General features: G+C 40.2%; 1 protein-coding gene across 2 annotated transcripts in view; it reads right to left on the reverse strand.

Moving 5' to 3' along the window:
• TRPC1 (transient receptor potential cation channel subfamily C member 1) overlaps nt 1-25,313 on the reverse strand; it is a 98,395-nt gene extending 73,082 nt beyond the window's left edge. The window contains exons 1-3 of one of the 2 annotated variants that reach the window (XM_089672566.1): nt 24,964-25,313; nt 4,062-4,216; nt 1,140-1,226 (exon numbers count right to left, since the gene is read on the reverse strand). In XM_089672566.1, the coding sequence (XP_089528692.1) occupies nt 1,140-1,226; nt 4,062-4,216; nt 24,964-25,090 (369 nt within the window). In that variant the 5' untranslated portion in view covers nt 25,091-25,313. The remainder of the gene's footprint in view (nt 1-1,139; nt 1,227-4,061; nt 4,217-24,963) is intronic. The other variant, XM_089672567.1, reaches the window with a different exon arrangement.
• Nucleotides 25,314-25,533: the final 220 nt, after the last annotated feature.

Below are 25,533 nucleotides of genomic sequence, written 5' to 3' on the forward strand. Positions count from 1 at the left end.
TATATAAACAGTGGGGCAGCATAGTGGCTAAATGCTTAGCACTTCTTCCTGGCAGTACCAGTGTCACTGGTTAAAATCCCAACCACGGCACCAGCTGCCTGGAGTTTGCATGTTCTCCCTGTGCCTGCGTGGGTTTCCTTCAGGTACTCCGGTTTCCTCCCACACTCCAAAGACATGCTGGTAGGTTAATTGGATCCTGTCTACATTGGCCCTAGTATGTGTATGTTGGAATGTAAGTTAGGGAATTTAGATTGTACGCCCCTTGAGGGTTAGGGACTGATGTGAATGTACAATATATATGTAAAGCACTGTGTAAATTGACACTGCTATATAAGTACCTCTAATAAAATAAACAGTAGCCTACATCGAATAGCTCCAGATTATTCTTTTTTCCACATTCCTGTGTAAAAGCTACAATGAGATTAGCTATTATGCACCTAAATACATTTAAATGTATCACACAGTACAGCATGAAACTTTTGCAGGCTTTTTGCCTTAAAGGGTAATGCAAAATTTAACTTGCATTCCTGTTGAAAGGATTTATGACATATATAGTGAAGCTGGACAATCCAATGTTTTTCTGCGGTGAGTTTTATCAGTTGTATTCTTGCTTGCATAAAGTGAGACTTTGGAAGAAAACATAAATACCTGTAAATAGTCCTGAAACAACACAAAAGGAGAGAAGTTGCACAACTGCCCTAGAGCAATAAAGTTTTATTAAAAGCAACAATAAAACCTTCACCCAATACACTCACATTCCACCAGAGTAAAGATGAGCAGGTCAACATTCTACAAAGACTCTCCTGGATGACCACTGTAAGATGATCGAGATGGGAGGCACCACCGAGAAGGTGGCTGTGCGCTCTCTCTCCTTTTGTGTTGTTTCAGACATTATCCCACCACTCATTGTATTAGTAGAGAGCTGTAGTACCGCCTAGTTTGTCTACATTCATCTTTATGAGTGACTCCTCTACCAACCTGTTATGGTGGTGATACCAACCAGCAAATTGCTACTTTTTATGTATATGGATTCTGTAAATAGCCCTGCCTACCTTGTAGAGCCAAGATAACAAGGATTAGGACCAACAAAAAAGTCTGGCTCCAATTGCAAGTAGAATGAACAGCCATCTATAACTTACCAAACAGCCCTGACGCTTGAACTCTAGAGACCTGACATCGTCAGGACTCAGAATAGGAGAAGCCCTGCAACCCCCAGAATGGTAGCACTTGTGGAAAGAGAAGACAATGGTGAATGATGAACAGATAGCGTAAGCTACAATGAGGAATAGAGCAGAAAAACAACAGAATATGACTTAGAAATGACTTCTACAAGCCTGTATGAATGTGGATGATGTATGAACATACTGTAGCTCCAAACAGTTGAAATCCCTGTCAGGTCTTTTGTCTCCACTGGCGACCAATGTCAAGGAGACAGAAATTTAGCAGAAACCCAAACATTATACAGTTGTCACTGACACAGGAGCAGACAGAAAATCTTCAACTAGGGATGTGTGGTTTGGTGACAGCTGCCAAAGGTAGGGTCTCCGCTCACTTTGTACAGATTTCCATTCATTCCATCATTTACTGTTGTAAAGACACAGACAAACATGGGAACCTCACAAAGGCTTTAACCTTTCCAAAGCTCCAATATTTTAAAAAAATTATGGTTGGAATTCCACTTTTGATTTTGAAGTTAAGGTAGAGGGATAAGCTTTGTTTATGGTGTTTTGTTGTAGGTTATTGTTACAACATACAACATACAGTATATAATTGAAGTTTTAGGTTAGGGGTTAGATTGAGCATTAAAGTTAGGGGACAAAATGGATTTAATTTAGGATTAGGAGTTATGCCACAGTAAAGGTTATAAATTGGGGGTAAGTATTAAGAGTTGCATTTTGAGCTAGAATATTATTATGTTGAAACCCAAAAACATACAGGTTGGCTGACACACATTTTGGAAAAAATACTCTATGGCAGAAAATAAAATACACTCATATACAATTCATTGGTGCCAAGACTGATGTGCTGGAAGCTTTTCTGCCCATACTCCTATGCCATTGTTTAATAATAAAAAAACACCAGATTCAGAATGTGGACATACATAAAAAAGACAATCAAAAACAAGAAGCAAATGGATTATACAAAAATAGCAAGAAAAACACTTAATTAAACCGAATGAAAAGCTCTGGAGCAGCTCTGCTAAACATGTAAAAATAGGAACTTTCACCATTGATTGAGAGTAATGATTATATTAACATACCAGGGTAAAAGTTTTACTTATTTATGTTTAGCAGAGCTGATTCAGGTCTTTCCATTCAGTGTAACTAAGTATTTTTCTTGATATTTTTGTAAAATCCCTTTGCGTCTTGATTCCCAAAACTGGAAATGTATTATATATGGAGCTAGAGTATACTGTTGTGTGTTGTGGCAACGTGTGGTATTGTGTGCTTTTTGGCTCGTGTGGCCACAATGCATAAATTTAAATAGGCCCTTAAAGGTTTCATGACAGATTGTACAATGTACATTAATACAAACTGTAGCACATTGGAGTGAATATTTGGAAAAAGAAGCTTCCACCTAAGTAGTAGGTAGTGTATAAAGAAGTTCAGAAATATAAATAGAAACATATATTATAAAGTAAGGTCAATATCCTGGCATTTATATAGAATAACTTTTCTGATCTGCAAAATTTTCAGATGTAGAAAGATATACAGCATCTACAGTGCTTTCCCATATGGTGAAACCGAAATTATTTAGAGTTGGAAAAAATAACTGGTTTCCAAATGTGACTTGCCTGGGGGGGTTACATTTATTTCTCAGTTATATCTTGGCAATGTACTTAAATCCTTTGCTACGCTTCAGTTGGAATTCCATAGCCCTCATCAATCTTTCTACCAATAGCTGCAATCATGCCATGCACTTCTTGCCCAGTCTAGATGTTCTACCCTTCAAATAGTGGAGCCCCGGTTTATCACAGCCTCTATGGCAGAGTCCTATAGGAAAGGTATAAATTCTCATTTGTATTCTGATCTCTTATCACTGCTACAGGACTCTACACATTTGCCCTGTAGAAATAAATGGGAGCAGGACATAGGATAGACGGCAACTAACAGGAACTAGTACTGACCTCTATACCTGTAGTATCTGTATCAGCAGCTCAAAGATTATCTCAACTGTTTATATTCCACTGTTCCTATTGAATGTTTGTTCAACAATTTGCTTGGGGCAGGAGAGAATCCCCATTATGTCCTAAGTGTGTTACTGATCATGGAGATCTCCTCCAAATTCCATTTGAACCCACAGTTTGCCTGCTCGGAGCTTTAGATGCAGATCTGTATACACCTAAAGTATACATTCTTTAACCCGTCATTTGTACCTGGCTAGGAAATTAATAGCTAACTCCTGGCTTTCTCCTAATCCCCCTATATGTAATAAATTGAACAAGTGAATTAATGAGAGAAATACTTATCGAAGGAGACATTTTCCAAAAATATTTGAGACTGTTTGGAAATGCTGGTTAGATACCCCAGGACTCACCCCTCCGCAACTCACTCCTCATAAGTGACTACAAGCATAGCCCTCCCCTCAAAGTAATTTTTCATGTCCAATTCAGCTGTTTGGATTCTGTAGAATTTTATTATTACCAAAGGCGTTATTCCAGCAGATGTTTTTATGTGGTTTTTGTTTGACATTGCTCTATACATTTTGTTCCATAACAAGTATTTTGATCAGTTGGTTTATGTACGCACACATGCTTTCTCCTATATATGGAGCTATGGAACATTGTGGAACATGTTATTTACTGATGTGTGCTGACTATATTTTTCAATAAAAAAGTGCTCGATTGAAAAAAAAAAAAAGATATACAGTACATAACTGTCTAGTTGTGCATTTTTTCAACTATGTCTAATATAAATATTCATCAAAATTTGCTAGACTTTCTTTTAAAACAATACTGAACGTTTACATGGATAGATAAGAGAATGTGTAAACCACTGCCAAGACAAATGGAAGTAAAAACCTTTTATTTCATAGACAACATATACAACTTTGGAATGTACCTGGCAGCCATGATCTAGAAGAAGTTGTAGTATATCCAAGTTCTCATTCTCAATAGAAATTGTAATAGCATTTCTTCCTAAGACATCCACTGAATTAATATTCAGCTCGTCGGAACTGTTTTCCTCCAGGAGCTTTTTAACCATATAATAGTCACCTGTAAAATAATATATTAGCAATGTTATTTGTTTTATTTGTATCATTACATGATGGCCTGGAGTGCCAAAGCTCTCAGTTCAAGACCAACACTGATCAGTGAAAAGAGAAGTATGAGATTTTAACAACAAACAAACAATTGTACTCACCTAGATGGATGCAACATCAGTACGATGCTGCATCTGTCCCCCACCATCTCTATGACAAAGAACTAAATGATCAAAGGCTGCTGATCACTATGTTCTCTGTTTTCAGTGAGTAGAATGCTGGTGGCTTCTGATCTGCCCCTCCAGTGCTCACTGGATTGCTGGGCTGTGGAGCGGGCCAGAGCAGCTAGCTCAGACTCTCAGCAACATGCCAAGAGGCTGAGCCTGCTGCCGGTCAAGCATCTGGGTGAATCCCGATATTAAATTGGGGATCCCTCTAGAGTGTGGACTGCCTGTGTGACATCAGTTGACAACGAACTTTAGTCCACTGTTAGCTGTATACAGGTCACGTGAGTGGAGAATGAAGTGCACTCCTGTGATCCACAGTGGGGCCAGAAGAGCTTTGTCTCTACTTCTCCTTTAATCTTAGTTAATCTGTTACTTTAGGGCCTAGAGATTGTTGTGGCACTTGGTGTTCAGTAGGCATAAAGTAAAACATGAAATAAAACCGCAAAATTACAGTATATTCTACAGGTGAAACTCGAAAAATTAGAATATCGTGCAAAAGTTCATTTATTTCAGTAATGCAACTTAAAATTTGAAACTAATATATGAGATAGACACATTACATGCAAAGCAAGATAGTTCAAGACATGATTTGTCATAATTGTGAAAGAACAATATTGGACCTCTGAAAAGTATAAGCATGCATATGTACTCAGTACTTGGTTTGGGCCCCTTATGCCTCAATGTGGCATGGCATGGAAGCTATCAGCCTGTGGCACTGCTGAGGTGTTATGGAAGACCAGGATGCTTCAATAGCGGCCTTCAGCTCTTCTGCATTGTTCGGTCTCATGTCTCTCATCTTTCTCTTGGCAATGCCCCATAGATTCTCTATGCTGTTCAGGTCAGGCGAGTTTGCTGGCCAATCAAGCACAGTAATCCCACGGTCATTGAACCAGGTTTTGGTGCTTTTGGCAGTGTGGGCAGATGCCAAGTCCGGCTGGAAAATGAAGTCAGCATCCCAATAAAGCTCGTCTATGGAAGGAAGAATGAAGTGCTCCAAAATCTCCTGGTAGACGGCTGCGTTGACCCTGGACTTAATGACGCACAGTCGACCAACACTAGCAGATGACATGGCTCCCCAAATCAACACAGACTGTGGAAACTTCACACTGGACTTCAAGCATCTTGCAGTGTGTGCCTATCCATTCTTCCTCCATACTCTGGGTCCTTGGTTTCCAAATGAGATGCAAACGTTGCTCTCATCAGAAAAGAGGACTTTGGACCACTGAGCAACAGACAAGGTCTGTTTTTCTATAGCCCAGGTAAGACGCTTCTGACATTGTTTGTTGTTCAGGAGCAGCTTGACAAGAGGAATACGACATTTGAAGCCCATGTCCAGGATCCGTCTGTATGTGGTGGCTCTTGATGCACTGACTCCAGCCTCAGTCCACTCCTTGTGAAAGTCCCCAACACTTTTGAATGGCCTTTTCCTGACAATCCTCTCCAGGCTGCGGTCATCCCTGCTGCTTGTGCACCTTTTTCTTCCACACTTTTCCCTTCCACATAACTTTCTATTAATGTGCTTTGATACAGCACTTTGGGAACATCCAACTTCTTTTGCAATTACCTTTTGAGGCTTTCCCTCCTTATGGGGGGTGTCAATGATGGTTTTCTGCACAACTGTCAGGTCAGCAGTCTTTCCCATGATTGTGATTCCTACTGAACCAGACTGAGAGACCATTTAAAGGCTCAGGAACCCTTTGCAGGTGTTATGGCTTAATTAGCTGATTAGAGTGGGACACTTTGAGCCTAGAATATTGCACCTTTTCACAATATTCTAATTTTCTGAGATTGTGGATTTGGGGTTTTCAAGAGCTGTAAGCCATAATCATCACAATTATGACAAATCACGGCTTGAACTATCTTGCTTTGCATGTAATGAGTCTATCTCATATATTAGTTTCACCTTTTAAGTTGCATTACTGAAATAAATGAACTTTTGCATGATATTCTAATTTTTCGCCTGTATATCTCGCTTAGCCTGATATCACAGTTTGAAAATGGTTAGTTGCTATGATGACCTGAAACGGATAGATCCTTTAAGCGTATCTAAACCCAAGAAAAAAATTAAATAGTATTGCAGCTTACCGGTCCTCAGATGTGACAACTGCATTTGTTTTCTTTTTCACCCTTTTTTCCTTAGTTTTAACCTAGTAATCCTGCCATTAACTCACTTTCTGTCCTAGGGTGACAACCGTACTGAGCAGCGTTGTCACCCTAGGGAAGGAAGTGTGTTAGGACTACATTACACTTTGTTAGGACTCTCACCTACATGACAGGAGGAGGCGTTTGTAGAAAACACAGAGATAGTTGGGAACAATGCTAACTGATAACAGTCCAGAGTGTAGGAAGTTACCAGCCCACACAGGTTCTGCTTGGATAAACAGGTTTTTCTCTTTTTTTTTGCACTTATTAAACAGATAAAATGAAAAACTATCCTTGATATGTTTAACTGACCATGTTTTATCGTTAGAGTTTCCATTCACCAGACAATCGACGCATAATTAACATAGGGTGTCATCCACCACGCAGACACCATTGCCAACCAGGGGTTGGCTGCATCAGAGGGAGTAATGGGAGACATAGAAAGAGCAGAATCAGCATAATGGTTGCCACATCTAGCACACACGTATGAGGCTTAATTCAGATGTTGCTTGGATATCCATGATTTACTTTGAAAAATGAAAAAAAGGTTATTTTAGTTTCTTTCATCTCCAAGTTTCCTATAATGCTGATCAAAATTAATTTTTACATTGAGTAAATATACAGTATAAAACTAAAAACAAATATAGTTTTAATTATCCACTTGCCCTCCTGACCAGGCCATTTTTTACGTTACAGCGCTGCATCATTTTAACTGACAATTGCGCAGTCATGCAACGCTGTGCCCAAATGAAAGGTACAACCTTTTTTTCCCACAAATAGAGCTTTCTTTCAGTGGTATTTTATTGCCTGTGTGGTTTTTATGTTGCTCTATAAACAAAAAAAGAGCGAGAATTTTGAAAAAACCCTATATTTTTTACTTTTTGCTAAAAAACATGTCCAGTAAAAAAATGTAAAAAATCAAGTTTCATCATAAATTTAGGCCAAAAAAATGCTGGTTTATGTGAAAGTTATAGCATTTACAAATGGCGGTATAGATACTGGAATTGTTTTTTTCTAGCAATGATGGCGATCAGCAACTTATAGCGGGACTGTGGCGGGCATTCTGACACTGGGGGGAACTGACTTGGTGTCACTGACATCCCCAGTGACACCAATACAGTGATCAGTGCTAATAAAAAGCACTGACACTGTACTAATGGCACTGGGCAGGAAGGGGCTAACCTGTGGAGCGATCAAAGGGTTAACTGTGTGCTGTGTGCTGTTTTACTATGTGGGCTGTGTGTGTGTTTCACTGTAAGCACACTGCTTTGTATGGCTCTGCTATACAGAGCCATACAAAGCAGTCTGCAGGAGCTGACAGTGGAGAGATCTGTATTGTCTACACACAGGTCTCTCCCCGGTCAGAAATCCTCGGAGATTGCCAGGTGCCGGCGGGAATCAACGGCTGGGACCTGGTGATTGATAGCCAAGGCCACGAATGGCAGGGCAGGTTCCCTACCCAGAACTGCAAAATCATGTACATATACATGATTTTGCGTACCCAGTATTTCTGCTATAGGGCGATGCCGAAGCGGTTGAAATAAAAAAAGCATTACAGTGGTCTCAACAAGCCGTTAATACTCTACAAGTACTACAATCCTAAAGTTCTGTGCAAATAAGGGCAAAAACGAAGTGTATGCAATGTTTTTTAATGCTATGCACTAAACCGCATGGTAATCAGTTACAATGCACTGTAGTGCACTAAAATGCACATGCATTAGGAAGGTGCTTTACAGCACTGTTAAGAATGAATGGCATCACAGTGCACCTATAGTTAGGCCTGTTTCACACAGATGCCCATAATCCATGAATGAGGCGTGTGTTTATGTGACCTGAGCAGCCAGGAGCTGCATGCAGGCAGCCAATTCAAGTCTATAAAATTATAAACACTCCACAGCGCAAATAAATTATATGTGAAAATGAAACATACTATAAATAAAAGTCCAAAAAAATATCTAAAGTCCACACAAAAAATATATATAAATTGTGCTCAATCCCAAAAAGAAACGTGCTCCAAAAATGTGCTCACACCATCCGTGATTAATGCTTTATTCCCACTCACCAGATGGGGTGGACTCTTTGCTGATATGGCAGAAGAGTCAAACAAGCTTAAAGTGACTGGGCATGTCCTCCCAGATAACTCTGTACTCAATATCCTCCAGTAACGACTCCCACGATTAGATGACGATGGAAAACAAAACAAAAAACAACAAATAGTGCAATACTGTAAAAAAGCTTTAATTTTTAAAAGAGGCTGCCTTCTATGCACTCACACGTTTAAAATAGTATTCAGGCTTTCATAATAGGCACAAAGGCTCATATTATAAGGATTGTATCATTTGTAGAAGTGGACTGGCAAAGATGGATAGAAATCCCTTCCAAATAGCAGGAAATCACTCTGGAACGCTGCAAACCAGCGTGCGTTCCACTCACCGGAAGTGACGTTGCCACACCCCCACTGGAACCGACGCATTTCACCCTCCTCCAGGGCGTTATCCAAGTATATAGCCTAAAAACACGTGCATTGTGTGAACATCCATGATTTTGTGTGTGTTTCCCTGGCACACAGATATGAGGACTTAAATCCTGATATTTCTGACTTAGAGCTTCAGCATGCTTAATACACCTCAATTTTATTAAGATGTAACTAACAACTTTTTTTTAGTTCTGGATACAGTGGAAAGGGATTAGAACACCTCTCAGTTTTTATTGTTGTCTATGCCCCATTAGGTTGATTCAATCTCTCTATTTGCCATGTTTACCCTTACCACTGAAAGTAAAAGTAAAAATCAAATATTTGGTTGACATTGGAACCAGGGGCGTAGATAAGGGGGAGTCAGGGGGGTCTGAACCCCTCCCACCCAGAGACAAGTTGCCAACCATCCCTGCAGCCCTCTAAATTTCCACTCACCCGTGAGTGGAAATAAGGTGGAGGTGAGCAGTGCTAGGACTAGGGGTGTGTGGGAGGGCAGTGACAAGCAGCGATCTCCTGTATGGCTTTCAATGAAGTAGCTGGTAGCTTCAAGAGGAAGGGGGGGAAAATCAGCTTCCAGCGGTTTCATTGAAAGCCATACAGGAGAACGCTGCACTGATAAAGGAGAAATCTTCCGATGGGGACACTAGTTCTGTTGACCCTGCTTACACCCTCTATTCCCTCACTTTGAAGGGGTTTCCTCTCACTTCTTGTTTTGGCTATGAGACAGTAAGTGAAGGGAAATCTCCCCAATGGGGCACAGATGGCAAAAACTGGCAGGGACTATAACCCTCCTATACTCTATCTGAAATGAAATAAAATTGTTTTGCCTTTAGTTACACTTCAAATTGTTTTAAACAATTGCAAATGAATTACCGTATATAGACTGCATTTGCAGAAATCAAGTCTCAGTTAATAACAGTTATTCTGTGCATATCTTATCCTTTACCTGTAAAAAGGATCTCTGATATATGCAGAACAGAACACTACAAATATTTATTGTGGTTAAGTGTTTTTTAGCGAATAAAAGAGTTGAATGTACAATATATATAAAGTGCTATGTAAATTGATAGCGCTATATAAGTACCTGTAATAAATAATACATAAATTAAAAGAGACATATATTCTATGCAACAAGACTTTAAATTCATGCTTGCAGATGATAAATTTACACGCCCAATCCATTAAGTGGATTCACTGTGGAATGCTGGCTAATCTTTACCACATAATATCTGAAAAAAAACAAGAGAAAGAACAGATTAAAACGATGGGGGAAGGGAGGACTATAGAGTAAACCAAAAGGATGATAGGAATATGTAAATTATACAATTGTGTTCTCCCCAACAATTAAGGATTGCTTGTGTAGAATCCTCTAGTGTGCTACTAGAATAGTGTAAGCAAATCTATTGTTTATTACTCATGGTAACCATGTGAGTCTGTGATTAAGGTTAGCTTATTGCAGGTCAAGCTGGATCGCTTGACAGGTTCGGACTCTGTTGCCTCCACCTTGTTCTGGAGAACCATGGAAACCTTCCAGAAGCCAGGAGGTGGACGAGGTGAAGACCTAATAGTAGTGTCTTCAGGCTCTGGAGCTGGGAAAAGTTATACAGGGGATAGGAGACATCTCTGCATGTAGTTTGCAAGTCAAGCTGATTTTCAGAGTGGAGGGGTCATGAGTCCCTTAACTGTAAGGGGCTGTTTCCACTGATCTGCAAAGACTGATGGCTTTCAAACTAAAGAACAGTCCAGGATCTGTTTTTGTAAATAGGAAGGAAGTTGTCCCTGTGCTTTTATTCAGTCAAGTTGGGCATCCCATAATCCCTATTACCCTATCCAAGTTATTTTCTCCTAATAAAATAACAAAAACCAAGCTGATGGACTGTTTGGAAGAAAGTGTGGAAAATGTGTGTTGTCTGGCTGTGCAGAGCTTACGGAGACCTTAAAACACAGCAGCCCTGACTAAATTAACTTTACACTTGTAAAATTCTGCCAAAGCTACTCATATACAGCATGTCAGGGAGAAAACAGTTACAATGTTTTGCACTGTATTGCTTTGTTGGACTGTTTATATAGTTTTCTGTTTTTAATTTTTAACAAACTTTTTATCAGGAGGATCATGTCAGCCTGCAAAGCCCAGCTCCAGCAAAAGCACATGAGCATTTTACAGTATGCACATGCATGGTCATTACTTACAATTTTGCCAAGCAGCTTATTTAAAGGTCAGTCCTGCCAGGCCTCAGTGCTGACAGGTCTTCAGCTTTTTACTTGGAACCAGTGATTCTTCAATCTGACTTTCTGATTCCTGTTATTGTCCTAACTGTGATTCTTCCTAGTTTACTCATCTGCTCCTATATTGCCCCTGACTTGTTCAGCAGCTACATTTCCTGTCTGATGCTCTGATCCCTCACTGTCTGCTGACCTGGCCTATTACTGACTCTGTCTCTACCTGGTACAATTTTGCCCAGTCTACCCTTTTTTGAGTGTGCATGTTCCTGACCTTATCTGATCATTTGGCGACTACACTTCAAAGTTCCAGCAATGGCAACATCATCCATGAGCACTCATACGACTGTTTCTTCTTTTCATTTCCTGTCCTCCTACCCAGGGTTGTTTGGACTAGGGTAGTAATAGAGGCTACCCTCGTCATCCTAGGCTCCCAATTCAGGTTTGTGACAGGAGTGCTTAGTAAACATTGCTATTACTTTGAAATTATAAGATTCATTTTGTGACAAGTCAACCTGAGGTGGAACACCCTCAGAAACAATTGGGGTAATAGCTAGAGATCATGTGGGACATTTAGAATGGGACCATTGTAGTTAAATATTTTAATTTGTCTCTACTGCAGTGGTTTTAAGGCAAATACTGAATGTAGCAATCTATGTGTCCTTCATTCTCCACTAATTTTGCCTCCGTAACTGTTAGCTACTGATAACACAGTGTTATTTAAAATGATGTATTAGCACTTCCTGTCTCTGTGAGGATGGCTTAACAATAATGGAAGTGGAGAGAGAGAGAGATAAGCTGACATGCAGGGGCACAGATAAGGGGGAGTCAGGGGGGTCTGAACCCCCCCCCCCTCCCCAGAGAAGAGTTGCCAACCATCCCTTATAGCAGCCCTCTAAATATCCACTCGCCCGCTAGCATTGGGTGAGTGGAAATAAGGTGGGGGAAAGCAGTGCCGGGACTAGGGGTGTGTGGGAGGGGTGGCAGTGGGGGCAGAGACAAGCAGCGATCTCCTGTATGGCTTTCAATGAACCAGCTGGAAGCCGCAGGAGGGACTGCTTCATTGAAAGCTGCTTCATTGAAAGGGGGGGTGGAAGGAAGGGAGAGGTGGGTAGAAGGAAGGAAGGGAGGGTGGAAGGAAGGGGTGGAAGAGAGAGGTGGAAGGAAGGGAGGTAGGGAGGGGTGGAAGGAAAGAAAAGAAGGAAGGAGTGGGTGGAAGGAAGGAAGGGTGGGGTGGGGTGTGGTGAGTGGAAGGAAGGAAGGAAGGAAGAAAGGAAAGAAGGGTTGGGTGGGTGGAAGGAAGGGAGGGGTGGATGGAAGGAAGGAAGGGTGGGTATGGCTTTCAATGAAGCAGCTTTCAATGAAGCAGTCCCTCCTGCGGCTTCCAGCTGCTTCATTGAAAGCCATACAGGAGATCGCTGCTTGTCACTGCCCGCACCACTGCACCGATCATCCCTGAATGTTCCATTTTTGTTCAAATCCCCCCAAATGCCAGGACAGTACAAATCCCCCCAAATGTCAGAACAGTACAAATCCCACAAACTATGGTATATATCTGAAAATCGATCATTCCTGATGTACTGACAGCCGATCTAATTTCTTGAGGTCCATAAACACCAGGACAGTTCAAATCCCCCCCCCCCCCAAATGCCAGGACAGTACAAATCACCCCAAATGTCAGGACAGTACAAATCCTCCCCAAATGTCAGGACAGTCAAATATCCCCAAATGTCACGACAAAACAACCCCCCCCCCTCCCAAAGTTAGGACAGTACAAATCCCCCCAAATGTCAGGACAGTACAAATACCCCCTAAATGTCAGGACAGTACAAATCCCCCCCCCCCCCCCCAAATGTCAGAACAGTAAAAATACCCAAATGTCAGGACAGTACAAATCCCCCCAAATGTCAGGATAGTGCAAATACCCCCCAATTGCCTCTTTTTGGAACGTAGACAGTCTGCGGTAATTAGTAAGAGGCATAACATGTTTTCTGAAGTTGTAATTTTTTTTGTCACAAATTTTTGTAACATGAAGAAATTTTTTTTAATTGTTTTTTTCTGCGCAATTTTTTTTTCACATACTGTCACCAGTGCAGTGCAGCGTCATCATATAACTGGTGTGGCAGTGATCAGGGATTCTGACTGATGACAGCATGTAAAAGCAAAACAAAAAAAATTACTGTCACACTGTGACTAAAGCAATATAATGTTACCATAATAACATTGTACTACTCCGGAGTATACACATTATGATTGCTTATACCAGTGAATTTCACTGTTATAAGCAACCATTGTTACTGTATGAAATTGATTTATTCAATGTTTACTCCTGTGGCTAGTTGTGATTGGCACTGTCTGTACCATGTAATTGCTGTTACCAATCACAGAGTTCAACACGATGGTACACAATGGATGGCATGAATGATTGCCATCCATTGTGTACAATTGTCATGGGATTTGCTGTGATAGGACTGGTGGACAGATCTCTCTTTCCAGGAGGACATCATATGACATCCACCTGAAATGGTGAATGTCCCGCCCGGCCATCATTTGACTATAGGTTGAGCAGGAAGTGGTTAAAGTTGCCCCTTCACCACCTGTTTAAACCCTAAAAACCTGCACCACAACCATATGGTGAAAGAATCGCATTTGATGGGTGCTACTGCCTGCCCACTGAGTGCAACAGCATTTATAACTGTTGCCCCCGTCAGCTACCTTTAGAGCTCAAGTGGGATAAGTTGGTGGGGGGGGGGCATTAAAAATGCAGTTCAGCTGTATTTCATTCAGACAAGAAACAGGGACTATTAGGTCATTGTTCCTGTGTTCTAGATGTTTAACTACAGCTGCCCATAACTTCTTGATCTGAATTCTAGTGACTGACAAGTCTCTGTCCTATTGTTATTAACTCACCTGCACATTGACAGATAGCTAGGTTTGTGCTCTTGTGTGTGTGGTGGTCAACTTTATATGTGTGGTGATCAACTTCCAGTATATTAGTAGATGAACCTATTTACTGCACTAAAGTTATATTCTGTTTAGATCCTGTTATTTTAGTTAATCCAGTCCTTTCCTGTCTGGGATTCTATGGCTAGTTATAGCTTAGCGCTCGAAAACGAGCATAGGCTACAGCCAAGTTAGTCATCTGATGGCCAATTCTGGTAGTTATAGGTCCAGTTGCATGTCAGATTAGAAACTACTAGGAAAGGACTAAAGTGCAGAGTAGAGTTCCAGTGCCACACCACAATGACTGCCAGTAAGAAGCTTCATTCCAGTCTGGTTCGACAATCTCTTCATCACTGAATACGCATGGACAACGCATTGCAATCAATCTCAGGGGCCCCTGCAACTTAACATTGCTAAATCGTTTATCAGGAAGTATCTTTATTAATAGCTATATATATTGGGCACAATTCCACCAGAACTCTTGTTGGGCCCTTTGCTGATAATACTTGTTTGTACATTGGATGTACAATATGTATAATTATTTTTTTTTCTTGTATAAAGTTTATATTGTATCTGTACTGGTGTGCATCTACTGTATATACGTATGGTTAATAATACATGCTGGTTGCATTAGTTTCTCTGTTCTATTACTTTGATTAGATTACTGGGAAACCCCTCTTTTCACAATGGTCCCGTCCTGTGTGGAAGCACTGCCAACGTTATTATCAAACTCACTCTTCCACTTAGAAGGTGGTGGTTTAGTGCACTATCCTGTTTGGGGACTGTAATTTCTCATAACCTCCTAAAAAAGGGCTACACTCTACTTGATTAACATGAGTCCTGTGTCCTGAAGGATAGCTTTCCTTTTGCTCTAAAATGTGGATAGTAGCAGTTGGCCTCATTTTACCTTGTCGTGGAGTTCATCTAGAGTTGCATAAGAAGGAAGGTAGAAAACAATTGCTGCAAATGGCATTTTATAAAGCTTCTTCAGTTTTTAAAAGGATGTACTAAAGAATAGTTAGTGATTTGATTCAAGTCAGGAAGATGCTCCTCTTCTATGAAACATTGTTTGGGGCATTGAGGTTTTAAACATGGGCCTGGCAAAAACAGATATAACTGTCAAATGGGGGTTAGTGTTCCCATTCACACAGTAAAACTGTACAGGACAAAGCTTCCCTTTGCCATGAGGGAGACCAGAGAGTGCATATCACTGTCCAGTGTGCATCTTCATTGCTGCATATCGATGACCTGAGTGGGATCCAGAATTTTGAGTTCAGGGGTGCTGATAGATACAGAGTCATCTGGGTGCAGAGCAGAGAGTGAACTAATCACTTTGTGTGACCGGATGGTGAGCTGCAGTGTCACTGGGGCTGGTGAGCTGCTGCTGTGGGAATTTACTATCTGTTTATAGAGAGACTGATCCCTTTAGGAACTGATCATACAACCATCTATTAGCCTTATTGCTTCCTGCAGGATTGACTGGGACCATTCTTATGTGCACCAATGGTACAACTGGGCCCCAACACTATCTGAAGAATTAAGACTAAAGACTGCCCCTTTACAACTGATACACAGAGACCTTCACCTATTGCTTATGCTAAGAGGTACCTCTCATGGAAACATAGCACCATGTCCTAGCCATTCTCCCAGAGTGCACTCCAAACTAGTTATAGTAATATTATTATTCACATTGCAGTTAATGCTTATATGCACTGGTTATTGCCAACATTGTCTGTTGACTTTGACTGTGTCTGAACCTACCTTCTATGTGTTCATGTTATGCTCAAACCACCATTTATTCTAACCTGTTCCAATACGCTGGGATTCATTTACTAAAGGCAAATAAACTGTGCACATTTGCAAGTGTACTCTGCAGGGCAGTTGCTCCAGAGCTTATTAAATGAGGTAAAGCTTCAGTTTACAAAGAATACCCAAATGCATGCAAGGAAGATAAAAAAAACTGCATTTTTGCTTGCACGTGATTGGATGATGGAAGTCAGCATAGCTCTCCCTCATTTACTAAGCTCTGGAGCAACTGTACTGGCAAAAATGCACAGTCTATTTGCCTTTAGTAAATCAGCCCCACTGAGCTAATTTCCTGGTGCTAATTCACAGTCAATTTAAAAGTATCTATACTTGTGTTTTTATAAGTGGTTGCAGTAACTTTCATTCAACCAGATGTTTCAAAGAACACATGCAAGATAATGGCACTGCAACCCAATCATGCAATCAGGGCCAACAAGAGCTCTCTGTTTCCACTCACCATGCCTAACTTGAGGTCTCTACCCCGCAACACAAGAGTCCTTCCATGAAGATAAAGTCGGAAACAAGGTAAGGATAAATACAATTTCTTTTTATTTTGTCCAAGAGTACACATGTTCCACACAGAGCCAACACTAACGTGTTTCAGCCCATCAAGTCCTTACTCATCGTTCATATTGGCTCTGTTTGGAACATGTGTACTCCTTGGATGAAATAAAGAGAAAGTGTATTCATCTTCACCTAGTTGCTGGTTTTATCTACATGGAAGGTGTATCAGAGGGGCTGAGGTTTTCGAGGCAAAGAACAGAGATCCCAAAATCACCAAGTTATGCTATGTTAGTGGGAACATGTAACAAATATAGTTATTATATGTTTATTATTATGTTTCTTATGATAGATTGTAAGCTCAAAAGAGCAGGGCCCTCGATCCCCTCATGTTTTGCATTGTATTGTTATTGTTCTGTCACATGTTCTGTCCCCCTTTGTAATGTACAGCGCTGAGCGAACTATTGGCGCTTTATAAATACTGCATAATAATAATAATAATAAAAATAGTTAGTGCAATTTGGTCTGTGTAGTAACATCAGGTGATTTGCAAGGCTTCTAGAACAATTGGGTACCTAGGTCATTAAAGCACTTCTTTATCCATGTTAGCTTTGGCAGGTGTGCTGTTACACTTCTTGTGTAACAATGTATTGCAATGCATAGTTATAGTTATGTCAATATACTGCCATCTTGTGGACATTGTTGTTATTGCACCTTCCTTTTCTGTCTTTCATCCTGTCCCCTCCCACTAGCTAGTAATGTAATTCCTCTTCCTGTTTCACCCTGTCTTCTTGGGATGAATATGGCCACTTGTCTCTAGGCTACATGTAATCTGCTCGCATCTGGGGACGCATTACCATGTTTTGACCTGCAAATACCATCATTTCATTCATCTGCTACATCTTGTCGTCTGATGTACCTTTTGTATTGCAATAAAGTGGATGAGAAAACAGGTGTTTGGTGAGTTCAGCTATCTGATAAAGACTGTCCGCAGTGATTGTATCTGCTTATACAGGCCAGGCATAAAGGTCTCAGCAAAGGATAAATCACTAATACAATAGTTAGAGTCAGAATAGCAGGTCTATGTATTTAAGAAGTTGACTTCTTAAAGGACAGAACTACAACTGGAAGGACTCTGGATATATACAGTATTATTAGAAAAAGTGATAATTTGACTACTGTAGTCATGGCAAGCCAAAAAAATACAAAACGACTTTCATGTTTCCAGAATGCTTTCTAAGTACCAGAACAATGGAGGGCAGATTGCTGCATACAATAATCCACAGGAGCGAGTAATATACTCGCAGTCATCTAGGTATGTATCAGAAATAAAAGATTGCCGGAGGGCTTGCTGTGTTACCAGAGGTTAGTTATGTTTAGGGCTTTAGACCATTGCACACTAATGCAGTATTATGAAGAGATTAGACAGTAATATTCTCAGTGCGATTACATAACATTGGGCACAAACATACAACGCTTGTGATGATGCCCAACAGCTTTCAGAAGATTTAAAGGACACTGAAAAAGTATTCTACCTACAGTTTCTGATGAAAACCAGTAGACAGTTCTAAATATTTGCTGCCCAGCAATCATTTTGGTGGGAAACACTTGTTTCCTTAGTATAGTATTATTAGACAGTTGGATGATATACTATCAACTTGCAATGATTTGGAAAGGGTTAGTAGATTTTACAAACGTTGAAACACAAGCATAATAACTTGATTAACTGAAAAGTATAAATATGATAAACAATGATCAACTCTTTTGTCAAAGTGCAGCCCAGTGTATTTTAAAGTGGAGCTCCAGGCTCCCCCCCAAAAAATCCTGTAGTTGCTAACTTCTAATATAGGAATACTTACCTGTCCAGAGATCCAGCGATGTCCTCACCCGAGCTGATTCTTCAATCAACTTCAGGTGCAGCTGCCGTTATTTTCAGTAAGGGAAACCAGCAATAAAGCCTTGCGGCTTCACAGACAGTTTCCTACTTCACATGTGCAAAGCGTGCTGTGCTTTGTAAATGGTCCCACAGACACTTCACAGGTCCCAGAAGAATGCAGGGGAAGGAAGGGGGGCAAACTTCCGGCTCTGATTTCCGCAGCGCGTCTGACCGGTAGGGGGAGCGGTACCTGACATATTTTCCCCTCCTAAAAAAAAGTGCCAAATGTGGCAGTGGAGGGGGAAGGATGCAAACAAGTGTAGCTTTCCCTTTTGGGTCAAGTTCCGCTTTAAATCATGCCTGCCCGCAATTGACTCATGTGTGGACTTTTCCACCTTTAAAAAAATCCAAAAGTAATTTCAAAGCAACCAAATTAATGTGATTTAGACTTAAGTATGTACTGTATGTCCACTTTTGCTAAAGTATTGTATATCTTACTGTGGTTTTTTTTGTCTGTGTTCAGTCAGTGAGATGCCCCCTTATGTCCTAGAAACACAACAGGAAATGAGAGAAAATAGCTTCTTAGACAGTAGTCACTGGAACAGGAGTCCTAGTTAGAAGATTTGCCCATAACATCTTTTCTGGTTACAGATGTTTGGATTTCGTATTTGCTGACAATGGTCACCAGGACAGAAAGAATGGATGATCTTCCTACTGGGAACAAAGCAACAAGGCAGGTCCTCTAATTCTTCCCTAACCTATCCAAAATTTAAAAAAAAAATGTTTGACTTTAGATATTTAGCAGAGTGCCCATGTAATCACCAGATGCAGGTGCAGGACCCTTTAACTCCTTTGCCCACAACTCCATGGGTTCCTGGACATATCCATGGAAGGTAAGTTTCTCAGTTTCTCTCCCTCAGCAGCTCAGAAAGGCCATACCTGATGAGGCAAAGGTAGCTGAGCAAGTGCTGTGCAGCCAGGTGAGCATCCCTCCACTGTCAGAACAGAAGTGTGGGCAACCAGGCAGGAGCCTAATAGCACACAGCTTCTCCACATGATAGAGCTACTTTGTGAAGCACCCCTATTCGCTAATAGGGTACTCTAGTTCTAGTGGAGTGCCTTCCCTCATTGTGTCCTCAGTTCATGGATCCCTCCAGCTGATCATCTGTGCTACCATAGCTACAATGGACTTCACTGAGAAGGACACTGCTTATGAGGATAATCATAAGAAGCAGTTGGTGCTCTCTTTTACTGAGGTTATTCTCCTTTTGACTCTCTGTAGTTATAAAGTCTTTTTTTTTTTCCAAAAATAATTTTATTTATAAAGTCTTATAGAGAAAATGCCCGGCAGCCAGGTTACCCTGATGGAGCCACAGAGCCATTGCTGTGAAGAGCCCATGTTTGTGCAGCTTTCATAATCTGTTTTGTATCATTCTGCGGTGTATGCATGCTCGTTGCCATCCTGGACTTGTTTTGAATTATTAAAATGATTCTAAAGGCTGTTTATTAGCTTCATACATTCTATGCATGAAGGTACAAAACCTTCAGTGTGCAGCTCCCCTCTCAGTCCCCCAAGCCCCCCTTACCTAAGCCTGATCACGATCCAGCGATGTGCAGCAGCAGCTCTCCCTCCCAGGTCTCTCCCTCCTCATTGGCTCAGACAATCAAATCTTATAGACACACAGAGGTGGCTTGGAAGCAAGCACACATAAGTGCCCTCAGAGCAAGCAGCTTGGTCTGGCGACACTCAGCGGGGGGGGGGGGGGGGGCAGGAGTGCCGACGGGGACCCAAAAAGAGGAGGATCAGGGCTGCTCTGAGCAAAACCATTGCCCTGAGCAGGTTTTTTTAATTAAAAAAACATCTGAACCTTTAGTATCACTTTAATTCTAACTTTGCACCTGTTTAGTACTGCAAGTTACTGTTACTTTTTTTTGGATCATTCAACTGACTACCCATTCTGTTACAAATACACTTCAAAACCCAAGCTGGTTTGCTTGGCCTGATGCTTTCATGTGAGGCCATCTTAACCTGCTATGTCAATCAACTCATTTTTGTGCATCTTTATTTGATGTTGTTTTTTCTGAGAATTACCCAAAGAGAAAGTAGCAAATGACAAAATAAAACATTTCATGCTGAGAATTATCTCAATTTCATGGTTTCCAGAGAGCCTAGGGATTTGAATTTTAGATAACAGCCAGCATTTTGCCTGTGTTTGTCTGTCTCTCTGCAGCTGCCAGATTGTCCAGCAATGTGCTTACACAGTAAACACACACACAGCACACAGTAAAACACAACACAGCACACAGTTAACCCTTTGATCGCCCCAGATGTTAACCCCTTCCTGTCCAGTGTCATTAGTACAGTGTCAGTGTTTTTATTAGCACTGGCCACTGTATTAGTGTCACTGGGGATGTCAGTGACAGTTAACCAGTTCTCCCCCAGTGTCAGAATGCTAGCCATAGTCCCGCTATAAGTCGCTGATCACCACCATTACTAGTATAAATTCCAGTATCTATACTGTCATTTTTAGACGCTATAACTTTCAAGTAAACCAATTAATTTACACGTATTGGTATTTTTATTTAGCAAAGACATGTAGCAGAATACATTTTGGCCTAAATTTATGAAGAAATTTGATTTTTTTAATTTTTTTACTGGACATGTTTAATAGCAAAAAGTAAAAAATGTTTTTTTCTCAAAACTGTCGGTCTCTTTTTCTTTATAGCGCAAAAAATAAAAAGCACAGAGGTGATCAAATACCACAGAAAGAAATCTCTATTTGTGGGCAAAAAAGAACACAAATTTCATTAGGGTGCAGTGTTGTATGACCTTGCAATTGTCAGTAAAGTAACGCTGCGCCGTATCGCAAAAAATGACCGGATCAGGAAGGGGGGGGGGGTAAATCCTCTGGAGGGCAAGCGGTTAAACAGGATCTTAAGTCTGCCCTCCCTAAAAAAAGTAAAGTCAACAGCTACAAATTCTACAAAAGGACATATTCCTGTCCAGGGATCCAGCGCCGTCTTTATTTGGACTGGTTTTTCGTCATTCTTTGAGTCCCCGTACTGGCATGTTTGCTAAGGGAAACTAGCTGTGATACCTTGATGCTTCACAGATGGCTCCCAAATGCACATAAACAATCCGCACTGTGCTTTGTGAATGATGAATGGTCCTGCAACCTTCTGGGACTTGTGACATGTCCCAGTAAGTTGTGGGCAAAGGGGAGCAGAACCTCTGATTGCCTAGGAAGTGGGAGCAAGTACTTATCAAAACTAGGTACCCGATCCTCCCCCCCCCCTAAAAAAAACGAGAGAGCCACAAGTAATATGAGAGCTGCTACTGATGGTTGATGGCCATGAGTGACCTCTTTCTGAAAATGCTAGTTGACTCACTATTATTTAGACCCACTAGCTATAAACATGAACTTCCAACGGATATAAAAGATACAAGTAAATGCAGCTTTGTATTCATCATTAAGTCAGGAAATGTGTTTTGTTACTGCAAGCATTTCAGGTACCAGCCTCTTGTAGTCCCTGTACTGTATAGTTCAGACTTGGGAAGAGAGAAGCAGCACAAGTAGCCAATTACTTGGTTTGAAGCAGGGTGGATTTGATTTAAATCAAACTGATTTAAATCACGATTTAAATCACTAGTCAGTAAGGCTTGATTTAAATCATAGTTTTCTACATAAAGACTAATTCTTGCTGGTATAACTTTAATATGCCAATAGATGAAGATTTTTAGAATAGCAACTTTTCATATTAGTTTTTTTATCCCCAGTTTAATATATTTGGACAACTTTTCTGTTGTATTTAGGAAGGAGAAAAATAATCATTACCTTAATAATAACAATTTAAATAGATTTATTCATCTGAAACAATAACATTACAGCATATGTTATTTGCTTAAACAAACATCCATGTTTGTTAACTAATTTGGCTAAACAAAATATATATATTTTAAGAAACTTAGACTGTCAGCCCCTTCCTCCGCACACTTAGTTTCACTTTCTTCTTGTGCAGATCTATTCCACTCCAAACAATTAGAAAAATATTGTTTCTATTCTATTCACTGAACTTCTTGAAACTTAGCACTGAAGGGGTTGATTCTGGATTCATAGGTTTGTAGAAGTTAGGATGAAGGTCTTTTTCTTAACTCTGTTCATGTTATAACATTTTTGCTGTGAAGAAGAGGCATGTGATCTCCGCTGAGTCAAATTCAGCTTTGAGAACTGCAAAAGTAAACCAAGCATCTGTGATAATATCTTGTAGGCAGAGAAACTGCCCAATAATCTTACAAAAACCTCTGGAAGAGCATGACATTGTGAATGGATTAATGGAATTTATTTACCAAAAAAATTAAACATATACAGCCTTATTCTACATAATTAAATTACTAATCTTTATTTCATGATGGAATAACCTTTGGATGGTAATATATTTTCCTCAAAAAGCATTTTATTAAAAAAAATCCGATTTAAATAAAAAAAATCCGATTTAAATAAAAAAAATCAGATTTTTTTGATTTTTTAAAAAAAATCATTGATTTTTATCCACCCTAGTTTGAAGTCCTGGATGTTTGCAGAAGGACAGAACAGAAACGTGGGCTCATCAGTCTGCTGCTTTTCCTTTCAATATCCAATCAGCAGTTGGGGATGGAAAAGACCTGTAAGTATTATATTACTGCAACAAAGAAAAATGAGGTCCTCCCATGTGAGACAGGTACTGCCTGAGTGGGAAGGATGTAACTTCCAGAACTCTATACATAAAATCACAAATCCTTTGGCAGGAAGAACAGCTTCCATTAATATATTTAATAGGTGTTTTTCGCTGCTTGTCTGGAGTTCCACTTTAATATTTTCACTGTTAGTAAGCGATCAGGAACAAGTATACAGATCAGGAAAGTCAAGGAAAAGACAACAATTTTGATCTTCGTACTTTTTCTGAGTCAGTACCTCAAACTTGATCCAAGAGAGTCAGTATGACAACCAGGCAACTAATAAGTTTAAAACAGAGCTCATCAATGGCCTTAGTGTTTGTCTTATGACATTTGTTTTGTAAAGTGCCTTTCTATGCTGTGTATCCTATCCAAAATGTATGCAGTAGGTTTGTCCGTGCATTTTTTGCATGGATTGATATTTATGGTTCAGAATCCTGTTGAAAAATAAATATGTAGGTATTAAAATGTTACTAAACCCAGGACTCTGTATTTACTATAGCTCGTCTCACACAGTACACAGAACATGGAAATGCAATTATTTTAGTAAATACAAACTGCTAAATATATTTTCTCATCAGCAGTATATAGCACTCTTGTGATTTCTATCAGTGTCCAGCTGAGCACTCGTTAACACTTGAGGGAGGAGTTTTCATTCTTCCCTGCCTGTCCTATGAGGCTGTATGACCCCTGACACTCTGTCTGGACAGTGCTATTTGGACTTGTGCTGATCACATGCACCCTCCCAAAGAAAAAAAAAACTCTCTAGCAATACACACTAAACTGAGTATGTCCTAGAGCTCTGTACTATCAGCATATGGCTTGGGGACAGTAGAAAAAGGGGAGGATCAGAGAAGTCAGGATCAAACAGCCTTTTTACACAATGCGGAGGATTAACCCCTTAGGTTCCACAGTGAGTATAACAAGCATGCTTTACTGCATATTCAGTTTGATTTTACTGTTGTGGGTTTAGTAACACTTTAAGTACAAATACACAGGCTGGTGAATCCTAGATCCACAGTGAATATGACAATATACTGTACTTATGTTGTTATGTCATTTCAACTTATAGAGTGATTACAGAATGGTAGTAATACCTAGTAAGTGAAGTTTTATTTCTTGAACAACTCATCCCCACACAGTTATTACCTTTCGTTTTACTTGCCCTTCCCCTTTTGGATTGTAAGTTCTCATGAGAAACCTTCTTGTCTTAAATTGCATTATAATGCTACTGTCTCCCTTTATTTTGTAAAGTGCTGCGCAAATTGTTGGCGCTATGTCAATCCTGTGTACTTACGATAACAATAATAATAGTAGTAGTAGTAGTAATAAAATAATAATACACTATGCAATTTTTCTTTTTCCTACAAATATTAGAGACTGTATACGCATAACAATCAATTTGAAACATTTATAAGCAAGCTTTGTAGAGTCGGTCCCATGCATTTTCCTTCATTCTAAAAACTGGATGGTGGTTGTGCACCCAGTATATTTAGATAAATAACAACTGTAATCAAGCAGGATAAGAAAAGGCATGGAGCTCAAAGTAAGTTTAATGAAAACATTGCATTTCCAAGATGACCTGTAATAAAAGACATCATTTATAGTTGTCACGTAAATTTATTCTAACAGGTATCACATATCAGGAATTGATGGAATTGGTTTATGGAATTATTTACATAAAATGTATTTCCTGTGAACCTGAATGGCTGCTTGATGCCACAACAGGTTCATTCGATAGATAGATAGATAGATAGATAGATAGATAGATAGATAGATAGATAGATAGATAGATAGATAGATAGATAGACTGATTGGTTGGTTGATTGATTGATTGATTGATTATCGCCCATACCTTTTTCACAGGCCAGCAAGAAGAGCTTCTCATCCAAGGTGGTTTCTTCCTTTACTTCTCTGACGTCTTTTAAAGCCAAGAATTTATTTGGAGAGGAAGAGTCGGTGCTCTGGTATAGAGCTGCCATGGTAGCAGAAATCCCATCGGTCACCTTATTGCAGTCGGAGCTTTTCTTAGGGGGTTAATGGATGTGAGGATGCCCCTTGTTGTTATTCTGTATTTTCTGTTCTCTGATACATCTCATTCCTCCTACTCCCTTCCCATGACAATTGCCAGCTGGGAAAGGGTCTGTGATGCTCAGATGTAATGCACAGCACCATTGGCTGTTTTCCTCCTCTATCAGTCAGTGCACAGTGATTTTTCATTGGCTCCTGCACAGTTTTTGCCTACGTATTCATTGGTCCTATCTGCTGAATGTCAGGGATGTGCACTGCTTTCCCTCAGGAGCTTGCATTGCATGGCTGTCACAGGACAATACAGGCTGCTGCCAGATATTATTACTGGGGCATCTGCTCTGACATTCCACAATTAACCCCTACAGCCCTGCACTTCTGATCCACTACTGTATTC

This window comes from Staurois parvus, unplaced genomic scaffold (assembly GCF_062004578.1).
Source record: "Staurois parvus isolate SC_StPar_1 unplaced genomic scaffold, SC_StPar_1.0 ptg000131l, whole genome shotgun sequence".
NCBI classification, from domain to species: Eukaryota; Metazoa; Chordata; class Amphibia; order Anura; family Ranidae; genus Staurois; species Staurois parvus.